The 12,797-nt window shown below is 35.3% G+C and overlaps 1 protein-coding gene across 1 annotated transcript; it reads left to right on the top strand.

Annotated features, from left to right (window-relative positions):
* Positions 1-2,478: 2,478 nt before the first annotated feature.
* LOC126819466 (survival motor neuron protein) lies at positions 2,479-11,078 on the top strand. Its single transcript, XM_050547493.2, has 8 exons — positions 2,479-2,571; positions 5,923-5,994; positions 6,635-6,757; positions 7,275-7,475; positions 7,866-8,000; positions 8,457-8,510; positions 9,250-9,372; positions 10,344-11,078. The coding sequence occupies exons 1-8, from the start codon at positions 2,527-2,529 to the stop codon at positions 10,404-10,406; spliced, it is 816 nt and encodes a 271-aa protein (XP_050403450.1). The 5' UTR covers positions 2,479-2,526; the 3' UTR covers positions 10,407-11,078.
* Positions 11,079-12,797: the final 1,719 nt, after the last annotated feature.

The raw sequence follows: 12,797 nt of genomic DNA, 5'->3' as shown, positions 1-12,797 counted from the left end.
CCCCCCCCCCCCGCCCCACCCCATCCCCTTTCTTCGTTCATATCATATATAGGGATTCTATTCTTTTCGAGGCGGACAAGGACAGCTGTCTAGTCGTTCGGATGGGATGAAAAACCGAGGTCCCGTGTACACATTCGCGTGGACGTAAAAGATCCTTTGACAGATGGAATTCGATATAAGAGTAGGCCGTAGTGCCGCTGTCCGGGCAAAATTTCCCTCATAGCACAGTGTATGGCGTATGCCCGTCTTCATTAGCCCAGTTCCAAGCAGAACAGTAGGACGTTAAAACCCCATTTCATTTCTTTTCATTTCTTGAAACTAGTTGGGAAGCCCCCCGGTCCCTACCCCATGCCCTCGGCTCCTTCAGCTATGGCTACGAGCATGACTTGCTACTAATTATCTTAGCCCGCTGCCACCGCTGCTTAATATTGAGCGACTTGTTTATTCGACTGAATTATTCGACTGAACTATTCGACTGAACTTTTCGACTGAATTATTCGACTGGTTTATTCGACTGGATTATTCGACTGAACTAACTGACTGATTTTATCGACTGGACGAGGCCACATGAAAATGTCAAATACCTCACAACCCCCCCACCCCAGCCCCACCCCATCCCCTTTCTTCGTTCATATCATATATAGGGACTCTATTCTTTTCGAGGCGGACAAGGACAGCTGTCTAGTCTTTCGGATGGGACGAAAAACCGAGGTCCCGTGTATACATTGGCGTGGACGTAAAAGATCCCTTGACAGATGGAATTCGATATAAGAGTATGCCGTAGTGCCGCTGTCCGGGCAAAATTTCCCTCATCCCACAGTGTATGGCGTATGCCCGTCTTCATTAGCCCAGTTCCAAGCAGAACAGTAGGACGTTAAAAACCCATTTCATTTCGTTTCAATTCTTGAAACTCGTTGGGAAGCCCCCAGGTCCCTACCCCATGCCCCCGGCTCCTTCAGCTATGGCTACGAGCATGATTTGCTACTAATTATCTTAGCCCGCTGCCACCGCTACTTAATATTGAGCGACTTGTTTATTCGACTGAATTATTCGACTGAACTTTTCGACTGAATTATTCGACTGGTTTATTCGACTGGATTATTCGACTGAACTAACTGACTGATTTTATCGACTGGACGAGGTCACATGAAAATGTCAAATACCTCACCCCCCCCCCACGCCCCACCCCATCCCCTTTCTTCGTTCATATCATATATAGGGACTCTATTCTTTTCGAGGCGGACAAGGACAGCTGTCTAGTCTTTCGGATGGGACGAAAACCGAGGTCCCGTGTATACATTGGCGTGGACGTAAAAGATCACTTGACAGATGGAATTCGATATAAGAGTATGCCGTAGTGCCGCTGTCCGGGCAAAATTTCCCTCATCGCACAGTGTATGGCGTATGCCCGTCTTCATTAGCCCAGTTCCAAGCAGAACAGTAGGACGTTAAAACCCCATTTCATTTCTTGAAACTAGTTGGGAAGCCCCCCGGTCCCTACCCCATGCCCCGGCTCCTTCAGCTATGGCTACGAGCATGATTTGCTACTATATTATCTTAGCCCACTGCCACCGCTGCTTAATATTGAGCGACTTGTTTATTCGACTGAATTATTCGACTGAAGTATTCGACTGAACTTTTCGACTGGTTTATTCGACTGGATTATTCGACTGAACAAACTGACTGATTTTATCGACTGGACGAGGCCACATGAAAATGTCAAATACCTCATCCCGACACGCCCCTCCCCCCCCCCCCCGCCCCATCGCATCCCCTTTCCATGTTCATATCATATATATTGACTCTATTCTTTTCGAGGCGGACAAGGACAGCTGTCTAGTCGTTCGGATGGGACGAGCATGAACTAACTGACTGATGTTATCGACTGAACTAACTGACTGATTTTATTGACTGGACGAGGCCACATGATAATGTCAAATACCTTATCCCCATATGCCCCCCTAACCCAACATATCATATATAGGGACTCTATATTCTTTTGGAGGTGGACAAGGACAGATGTCTAGTCGTTCGGATGGGACGAAAAACCGAGGTCCCGTGTACACATTGAAAGATGGGGGCATATGGGGATGAGGGAAAAAGTAAAGCATGACTTTATTAAGCCGCGGTGGCAATAACACCTTAAAGTTTTAATTTGAACAATCAGATTTGAACATGAGGGGACGTAAAAAATAAACAAAAACAATGATAAAAGATATTGGAATTAGTGCGTTTTTTCTTTAAGTTATACTGATTACAAACGATTCCAAAATTTTAATAAGCCATCGACCGGTTTATTCGACTGACTATTTGATTTGGACTTAGGGTCGACTCAAATTTATGAATTTTTCCAATTAAATGACTCAATCTTTCGATACAAAAAACGTCTGGATGAAAAAGAATAAGTCGGAAATGACCTAAATCTACTTCCTTCGTTATTATCTAAACACTTTTTTATTGGCTACACTTTATTTTTGGAGCCAATCAATAAAGAGAACACAACCCGACGTAGACGCTACGTACAAAATGGCAGGCGCTGAAGGAGGTTTCGTGCTTTTTCAGCGTGGTGATGTATGAATTCAATGAAATGCATTTATTGTTCGTTTTAATTACACCGTGTATCATATACTGTCACATTTTATGAGAAGGTTACATCGTTTTCATATTGACCTGAATCTAAAACTCCCTAACAGTAGGCCTATAGTATGAAAATAGGCAGAAATATAAAAATGAAAGTAGATAATGAATCATAAATTTATTAAATATAATATAGTATTCTTGTAGAGTGAACCAGTCGAGTGTGCGTTACACTGTTATTCAACGAAGAGCTTTTGAAATTTATAAAGCATTGCGCCATTTAGATACACAATACAGGGTATCTAAATGGCGCAATGATAAATTTCAAAAGCTCTTCGTTGTGACTTGTTGTTAATAACAGTGTAACGTAACTTAAAGGACATTATTGATGCCAGTCATTAGATCCGCATATGTGTTAGAGCTGGTTAAACAGTAAACACATTCCAAATATACTTTTAACACAGAGATCATTGCTATGATAGCTGAGTAATACAGGTTTCCCGTATCGGAAGCGACGAATGCCAAAGGAAAACACGAGTCGCTGCTCTATATAACTGACTGAAGCGACGAGTGATAACATATAGGAGCTTTTACGCGTGACAAATTTCCGGTGTCTATTTTTAGCCTGGCCTTTTTCAACACGGGTCTTAACATGGTAATTGCTAGGGAAAATGGGGTTTTTCCTCTTTTTCTCTTTATACAAAAAGTATTCTTGAATGCCACTCTTGTTGTAAGTTGCGTGTAGCATTCGTAATAAATTACCAATTTCAAATCGTGTCTAAATTATTTTTGTTTCGTTTTATTGACGATATACTGCGTTGTAGCAGACGATATATGTCAAGCTCGCACACGGTCCAGTTGACCGCAGTACGCAAAAGCATTACAAAGATGCATTGCTGTATGAAGCCGATTTATATGTTTTGTTTTAATTTTACTGCAAACAATTAATAGATAACATCTGTTTGCTTGTAAAATGCCATGAAATAGAGCATAAGAGTAAATAATAGAATGGGTTAGAGATGTTGACCTGCGGTTCCACCAACGAATTATTCAAGACGATATTAAAATTTAAGCACGACCGTAGCACATCTAAGAAAAGAGAACAAATAATAACCACGCTGTATAGAATGCACCGAGTCCAGTTACATATTATTTTCATTCAACAGTTGTTCTCTGAACCAAATACTGAATTAGAAATTGATAAAATGGACACAAATGTATCGTTCTTCTTCTTGGTTGCGGCAAGATAAACTGATTGGATTAAAATTTCACTGAGTGCCAAAAGCTGAGCCAAGATGATTTATGTGGTTACAATTAACAGAAAAAAAACAGTTTTAAAAAATATTCACAGATTCAACTTGATCGTCGTTTTATTCTTTCCTTTATTCATATCCCATCAAGAGGAAAATTTCTAAAAATGGCTAAAGTTTTACCCCGTGCACCAAACTATTTTATCATTGGTTAGAGCTGTCTAAACGCGGTGAAATTTACAATAGCTATTGACTAACAATACGCATAAACAATCTTATTTGCATATTGCATACTATTTATAGTATTATTAGCTGGAATTATTTTCAAATTGACAGCCTCAAAGACCAACATAGTACCCTGTTTCGTGTCGAGTAGGGTAGCATGCAGTGCTATAGCAGACGATATATCAACCTCGCAAAGAACTGTCCAGTCGGCAGTTGAATGTAAATAGGATAGACCATTTAAATCTTTTGTGTTAATAGTCCCGTAATTAATAAATAACATCTGTTGGACCGTAAAATGCGTAATAAACTTGACTTAATTCTAGTTCGGGCCATATGAGCACGGATCAGTCATCCACTTGTTTCCTCAATTGCAAACGGCCAATTACGGGTCTTGTAAACTTGCCGTATCATTCCTATATCAAAGTTTTTGTAAATATCGCTTTCTGGCATCGGTCGGTAAAGCTTACACATATATAGAAATGGCGCTCAGTTCCATTTTATGTAAAAGAAGCTTGCTGTACGACGGTATGTTCACAAAAAAACACACACTGGCCTATGGGTTTCAGTCTACGAATAAGGCCAGGGTCTGCGCAAGACCGAAAATGACGTCAAAAGGGAAAACCATAAAAGCTCCTATACACGGCCGAATTTCTGCTCACTAATAAGTCTGTACTTGATGGCGAGCGGTAAATTTTACCTGGATGATATTTTTATAAAATCGTTTTTTAGCTTATTATAAATTGATTTGACATTTGTGTTCAACCTTTCCTTTCAACTTATTCCTGAGTCCGAAATGTCACCTACCCGAGTCCGAAATGTCCCCAGCCCGAGTCTGAAATGTCGAGGCCATATTTTTTTGAGTCCGAAATGTCATAAGTCTGAAATGATGTGGATGCGGATAAGTTATATAAAATTTTTAAATTACCCCTACATTTCTAGTTCCCTGATTAAACTATATAATTATTTTTGAAATGTCGTAAGTCTGAAATGACACGGATAAGTTATATAAAATTTTTAAATTACCCCTACATTTCTAGTTCCTTGATTAAACTATATAATTATTTTTGAAAAAAAAACACACCCACACACACACACACTTGTTATAGAAAATCGTGTGAGAAGCTCAGTATATTTGCGTATGGCATGATCAATTGAATATTTGGAAAACTGTTCTGACTAGATATATTTTCTTTCTTTTCTATTAGTTTTTTATTTTGAGGTTTAAAAACTATTCACTGATTGAAATAATCATCGTTCATTGTTTCTGTTATTCATATTCAATCAAGAAGAACTTTTACAAAAACAGCTATTTTATCATTGATTAGAATCATCTAAATCCTGGAAAATTTATAGTAACATTTGGTTAACAGAATGCACATGCTCGAAGGCAAACAATTTTATTTGCATATGGCTTACTTTATAGTAAATATTTTTAGATTGATAACCTCAATGGCAAACATGTACCACATTTTGTTTACAGTAGAGTAGCATGCAGCGCTAGACGATATATCACCTCATATCACCTAGACGATATATCACCTCACACGTACATGTATTTCCAGTCAGCTGTTGAATGTAAATTATTCCGTTTCATGTAAAAGACATAAGCTTATCCAATTAATCTGTTAAAGCATTCTTTTAGGAATAGCAAACTGTGGATGAGCAATGAGCATACTGTTTAGATGGAATGAGTGCAGTATAAATATTGATTACTATTTACATCTTTTAATTAGGTATTGAAGGGCAAACCATATTTTTCTGTGTTAAACTGGCAACTGATCTTTAGCATTTAAATTATTAAATCTAAATATTCATAGTTTATACTAATACTATGCAAATTATAATGAGAGTTTGTTTTAATATAATTTAGAGTGAAGACAGTGATGCTTGGGATGATACAGCTTTAATCAAGGCATATGATGAAGCAGTTTCAGCTGTGAAGGTATGATTTTATTTTGTATTGTGATAGATTGCTTCATCAAACAAATTTTATAAATCACATTCTGGTTATAAAAGATATGCTCATTAACCCAATTAAAGACATTATTTAACCTAGAAAACTTACTTTATAATAAGCTCACAATTGTTAAAATGACAAGATACAGATATCTCGCTCATATTTCTGCCATTGCCGCCGTTGGTGACAAGTTCTGTATTCACATTTGACATATGTTAAGGGTTTATTTATCAGATACATAATAACCTGCACCACTGAACAGCTATCTAGCTGGTGTGTGCGGCATGTTCTTTACAAATGTATTAAATTATAAACTATATTATATGATAATGAAATTCAAATTTGTAGCTTTTGAAACGAGTCAAGCTTTGCTTGGAGTATGCCATAATGTTTTTGGCAACAATATATTTTTCGAATTTGAATATATTTCTAAATTGATGGTTATAATAGGTACACGTAGGATCCTATTCTTGAGCGAGTTGGAATTATACGTTTCTTTAATTAATATCTAGTTAATATCCATTTATTTCTATAGAATAGCTGAAATTAGATTGATTGATAAGCCATATCATGATTTTTTGATTCATAAAAGAAAATAAAAAGTAAAGTAAACAAAATTTTTAAGGCAAAATTAAATGGAGGAGAAATAGAGGACACAGCAGCAACATCAGCTACTGGTCAAGTGAAACGTGGTAGAGGAAAAAAGAAGAAGAGTAAAAGTAAAAATAAACCAAGAAAAAAGCAAAAGGTAAGAATAAGAGAACATACTTGAATAAATCTAGTGACAGTCAATTATTTTTTTGAATTGTCAGGTATCCTCCCCACAGTCTCATATAACAACTTTTGGTCTTCGAAGGAATTATTAGTGATCACTTGTCACTTCAGTCAATTATATAGAAGGATAACTCATATTTTCCTTTTGAGTTTGTCACTTCCCTTTCTTGAAATCTTCATAATGCATCTATCATAGCAATGATCTCTGCATTAAAATTATATTTGGAACGTGTTTACTAGTTCTATCACATATGTGATAATGACGGACGCCAATATTGTCCTTAAACAGTATTAGATTTAAAGTGTGTACATTGCCACTACAAGATACTGACACACAAAACCATATGTGGTAAATGTTTTAATTTAAAGATAAAAGCACCGTTACGTGTATATATATATATTATTGACTGATAAAAATCAATACAACCATCATATATCACATATACACAAATTGTATGTACTTGTCTAAGCAATGAACAATTCTGTTTCAGTGGCAAGTTGGTGATCTATGTAGGGCAGTATATTCAGAAGACGATTTTGTTTATGATGCTAAAATAATCTCTATAGATACCAGTAATAATACATGTGTAGTACAATATATAGACTATGGTAACGAAGAAGAACAAAATCTAGCTGATCTTCAACGACCCAGCTCAAACTCATTCAGTGATAAACTCACGTCTGCTAGTGAGGTAATTCAAAGGAGATGCTTGATTGAAAGCTTGTCAGTTCAGATATTGGTGTAGCTTGTTAAAGTTCACTATTCTGAAATACTATAGAACTTTCAGTTTGGTGTCAGATTTAAGAGATGGTTAATGAATTCACCATATTTTATGTAAAAAGGACCTGGGAGCCATAATTACTCCTGTAATACTCTTCATAGTGTGATCTCAGTATCTGAAAATCAGTTTTTCTCAATAGAGCACCTCATTATATTTCACAGTTTTAATATTGATCACGCAGATATTTAATATTTTTAAAGTGTTCTTTCTGACACAATTATATATCTGAATTAAGTAAGAAATATTATAGATTAAAGGAATAGTTAATTTAGGTACAGTTGTTGATGTTTTTCATTGTAGACTGAAAGTGTTGGTTATGAAAGACATTCTAAACATAATTATTCTGATGGACCAGATTTAGGAGCAGCTAATCAAAACTCCTGGAACTATCCTGGTTTTCATCCTCCACCTCCACCATTTCCAGGAATGATGCCAGTGAGTATAGAAAAACTTTGCTGGACATTGCTGCCTTTTAGCCAGTCTCTTTATGATTAGGGCCATCATTATTTAGGGAGAAAGATGTTTTGTATGTATATAATTTAATTGTATAAATATAATAATGTACATGTAATTATGGTCCAGAAAACCTAATAGAATATCTAATTTTGTATATATTTATATAAATGGTTTCTGAATTAGGCAATACTTGTTGTTCCCTATTTTAATAGAGTGAGTGGACACTGCATCAAATTTGATTTCTTCCGGCTGTCTTTCATTTGCCTTAACAATACAAAGTCTGTGTATTTGTGCACGATTTTCCAATTAATCTTGTAGCCTAAAAACAGAACAAGTCGCATCCTTTGGTATTGTTGAACTACAGTTTCATTGAAGAAATTATGATAGTCTTATATAATAAATATTTATTTAATACTATTGTTTATTTGTTCACAGCCACCATTTCCACCTGGTTCTCATATGCCCAGTTATAGAGCATCTCATTCACCAGTAAGTTATTAGTTTTAGCGTAAAGAAAAAAACAAAGTTCTTAATATAAAAGATGAGTCAAGTTTAATCATTTAGGTCTGCCTTTCCCAACAAATTTAAATTATTGTGTACCATGATTTTTTATCCCATCCAAATGACTAGGCACACTTTCCTTGTCAGCCCTGCAGACATAATCTCTGAGTGACAAGTGAGAACCTGTCTTAAATATCCTGTCTGAAAAGCAGAATATGTATAGTATTTCAACTACGTACAGAAGTGAAATTTATGATTTTCTATCTACATATAATAAATTGATATGTATATCTGCGTATTGCAGGTCTTTTTCCTGTCTTCAAATGTTATGTAAATTACTTTTTAGACATTTATTCATATGACAAGTCTATAATCAACTCTATAGACCATCTGATGGCTTAGATATTGAATCAATCAGACAATGCCAGCCATATCTTCGTTAAACGATATGCTACTACTCCTTGAAACTATTGATTGAATGACTGAGATTTGAGACTTTGTTTATTGTTGTGGCAATGGTACTTGACAGTCGAGAATATGAACGGTTAATCAGCCAAACATGAAAAATGAAAATGAAGATATTTGACTGAAATTTTCAATATATTCATTAATTCATTGTTCATTGAACTATTATAACAAGAACAACCAGCGCGTTCTTTAATTCTTACATAATGCATTAAGATGTATTATTTATTCATCATTTTACCTTTATTTGTTTTTGTTTTAGAGAATACCTTCATTGCCACCACCTCCACCATTTTTAGATGAAGATGTAGATGACGATAATGAAGCTTTATATAGTATGTTAATATCTTGGTATATGAATGGTTATCACACAGGATACTATCAGGTACATCAATTTTCGGTCTTAAAATATTTTATCAAATTTCATGATTAGAAATTAAATCTAAATATAATTATTATAATACAGAAGCTTCAAAGTTTATTAGTATAGTCAGGGGTTGGGAAGAAAAACCAAGAGTAACTGAAGACCTAGATCTGTGATGAAGCTTTCAGTCCTAAATATATAGAGAATCTCCTACCAGTCTTTTTTGATATCAAAAAATATCAACACAAGTTGATAAAGTAACAAAAAACGAGGCTTGCCAAGTTTTTTTTTACTTTATCAACGAGTGTTGATATTTTTTGATATCAAAAAAGACGAGTAGGAGATTTTATTTATCACCCAATCCCTTCTTACATACGCAAATAGATAAATATAATTGTTTGCTGTAGATTTCACTTTTACTGAACATTACGGCGTAGTGATACATCATTTTTTGACAGCAATTCAACCATTGCAAAGTCCTTTATATTGACCCAGTGTTTCCATCTAGGTCAATTGAATAACAATAGTTCATTTTTAATAAAAAAAAAATATACTTTTAATAAGAAATGAACTGTTCTTTGAAAAAAAAAAAAAAAGTAGTTCCTTTTCAACTGACCAATCAAATTCATGTAAAGCGATATCTCCTAAGGAGATATCGCAGTAGATTATGAAATATATCACACAAGCAATATCTACTGTAGAATGTATTATTGGGTGATAAAATATTATACATACTGGATTATTTGCTTTATCAGCTGATTTTTTTTTTTCTCTCTTGAAATTGTAAATTAATGTACAAAGGACATGTGATTCAATCATACTTTACTTTATCAATTAAAGTCTCTGAATGGCATTTGAGGGATTGAGAAATATTGTGAAAGTGGAATATTGTGAAATCAGTCCAAAAATGGTATTTACAAAAATATGATCAAAATTTATTGCTGTTGGTCATTTTAAATATTCTTTTATTTATATTTTGTTTTATTTCCCAGGGTTTAAAACAAGGTCGAAGTCAAAGTTTGGGTAGAGTGAGTTCTAGAAGTGGTGTTAGATAGTATAAACCTAGTACAGGTATTGAATTCTTTGGAACGTGACAGGAATTGCATTGAACTACATACTAAGATCTACATAGGAAATCACAATGGAGAAAAAGACACAGTGCCATGAAGGAGATTCTAAATCTTGATGTGGTTCTTGGAAAGTAAAGAACATTTGTGGAATGTTTTTAAAAATTGAAAGAATCTTAAACATTGTTTTTATTGTGTGTGTAGAATAAATTTGAACAGAAATTTTGTTCAAGTGTTACACAGGGCTAGAAATTTGTCATTTTTTGCAAGAATCTAAGAGGATTCTCATGTATGGAATCTGCGCTAATCCTCCGAATCTTAATTAATAATACTGTCTAAAAAAACAAAATTGTGTTTATTGTGTTATTCTAAACACCAAAGTACAACAACAATGATAAAAATAAAACAATCAGATGGAGTTTTTGGTAAACACTTAAATTGTGTCAAAAGTAATATCCAGAAAATGCCATAGTCAAAATAAGCTAATACAGCACCATGGCATTTCTTCATAGGACAATTTGTAGTCTTTTGTCCATCACGTAATTAGTCACGTTACTTGCAAAACTTTTTATTCATTCGTCGATGATAGACAAACGGCACAATGATCATGTGACAACCATAACTAAAGTTGCTATAAAATAAAATTATGTATGACTATGATATAGCCTTCAATAATATTTTTAAAATTAAGTCTCTGTCAGGATGTGTATAAAATAAAAAATAATAATGGTCAACACTATTTAGAACTGGTTTATTGACCTAATTCCAACCGATATGTCACGTGTCATTGGAATTCGCCATTCGAAATTCTGTTAGGAAAATATCCACTGTTTCTCTCTCAGTGTATTCATTGTTCTATCAGGGAATTATATTCAATGAAGATTTAAATTTACCTAACAACTGGTCAGTTAATCCATCAATGTATGATCCAGTTATTATTTTAATATCTATCGGTACCTGGAATTCACACAGACGGAGCGTGGAAGATGCGCGATTCGCAAACCATGCCGAGATTGTCTTCATTCACCATGTGGCGTAATTACTGAACTTACTTGGAGTCATGTTGATAAAGCTAGAAAGGATGTGTGAACTGTGGTGATGGGTAATATTTTTGTAATACAGTTTAAACTGGTATGGAAAACTGAGGTCCATCCATGTAGTTGTTGGTGTGCTTTCTTTGAAGCTCATTTTATTTAAGGGGAGGGGGGGATGGCCGAATGGTTAGCATGTACGTGCTCGTTGTATCATAAGGTCTGTCATTAAGTCAAATAGCATGGTTTCGATTCCTTGGTTGTTTGTGACAAGGAGTAGGGTCGCCTGTCCAACCTCTTGGGTTTTCTCCGGGTCCTCCGGTTTCCTCCCACTGCTAAAGACCCCTACGCGCAATCGAATTATTGAAATAAAAAATTGAACCATGCGTTAGACCCGAAGTGACCTAGTTTGTGTCGAGTGGAGGTTAAACCCCATTTCTCTCTCTCTCTCCAAAGTCTTAACCAATCAAATTGCTTATCGCTCCTTAGCCTAAGCAGAAAATTCTCACCGTCAAACTTAGTCAAGGTAATGATATAATGATTCAATATTCAGAGTTCCATCACTCTCACTTCTTTATGACCAAAGTTATCGTGCTCCAAAGCATCAACCAATCAGATTGCTTACCGTAAGCAGACAATGTTCATCATCAAACTCCATCAAGGCATTGAGCTAATGAACACCTACACCAAGTTTGAACATTCTACCTCAATTAGAAGTAGAGTTATTGTGTTCAAGTCTTGACCAATCAAATTGCTTATCGCTCTGCTTACCCAAAGCAGAAAATGTTATTTATCAAACTTAATCAAGGTATTGATGTAATAAAGCTATACACCAAGTGTCCCCACTCTCACTTAATTAGAACTAAAGTTATTGTGTCCCAAAGCATCAACCAATCAAATTGCTTATCTCTGCTTACCCTAAGCAGACAATTCTCATCTTCGAACTCCATCAAGGCATTCTCCTAATAAACACCTACACCAAGTGTGAACATTCTAACTCAATTAGAATGAGAGTTATTGTGTTCAAAAGTCTTGACCAATCAAATTGCTTATCAAATGCTCATTATTGAACTTAGTCAAGGCATTGATGTAATGAAACTATACACCAAGTTTCGTCACTCTCACTTAATTAGAACAAACGTTATCGTGTCCCAAGGCATCAATCAATCAAATTGCTTATCTCTGCTTACCCGAAGCAGAAAATGCTCATCTTCGAACTCCATCAAGACATTGACCTAATAAACACCTACACCAAGTCTGAACATTCTAGCTCAATTAGAGAGTTATTATGTCCCAAAAAGTGTGACGGACGAACCCATTTTAATAGGCGGAGGAAAAAAAGAAGGTA

This window comes from Patella vulgata, chromosome 4 (assembly GCF_932274485.2).
Source record: "Patella vulgata chromosome 4, xgPatVulg1.2, whole genome shotgun sequence".
NCBI lineage: Eukaryota > Metazoa > Mollusca > Gastropoda > Patellidae > Patella > Patella vulgata.
The sequence above is the reverse complement of the archived record's forward strand: the minus strand, read 5'-3'. Positions and strand labels throughout refer to the sequence as shown.

Excerpts from the sequence above, each read along its gene's own strand:
- LOC126819466 (XM_050547493.2), top strand. The coding sequence starts at position 2,527 with ATGGCAGGCGCTGAAGGAGGTTTCGTGCTTTTTCAGCGTGGTGAT. Across the intron at positions 7,476-7,865 it reads AACTCACGTCTGCTAGTGAG|ACTGAAAGTGTTGGTTATGA; the intron begins GTAATTCAAAGG and ends TTTTCATTGTAG. Across the intron at positions 9,373-10,343 it reads ATCACACAGGATACTATCAG|GGTTTAAAACAAGGTCGAAG; the intron begins GTACATCAATTT and ends TTTATTTCCCAG.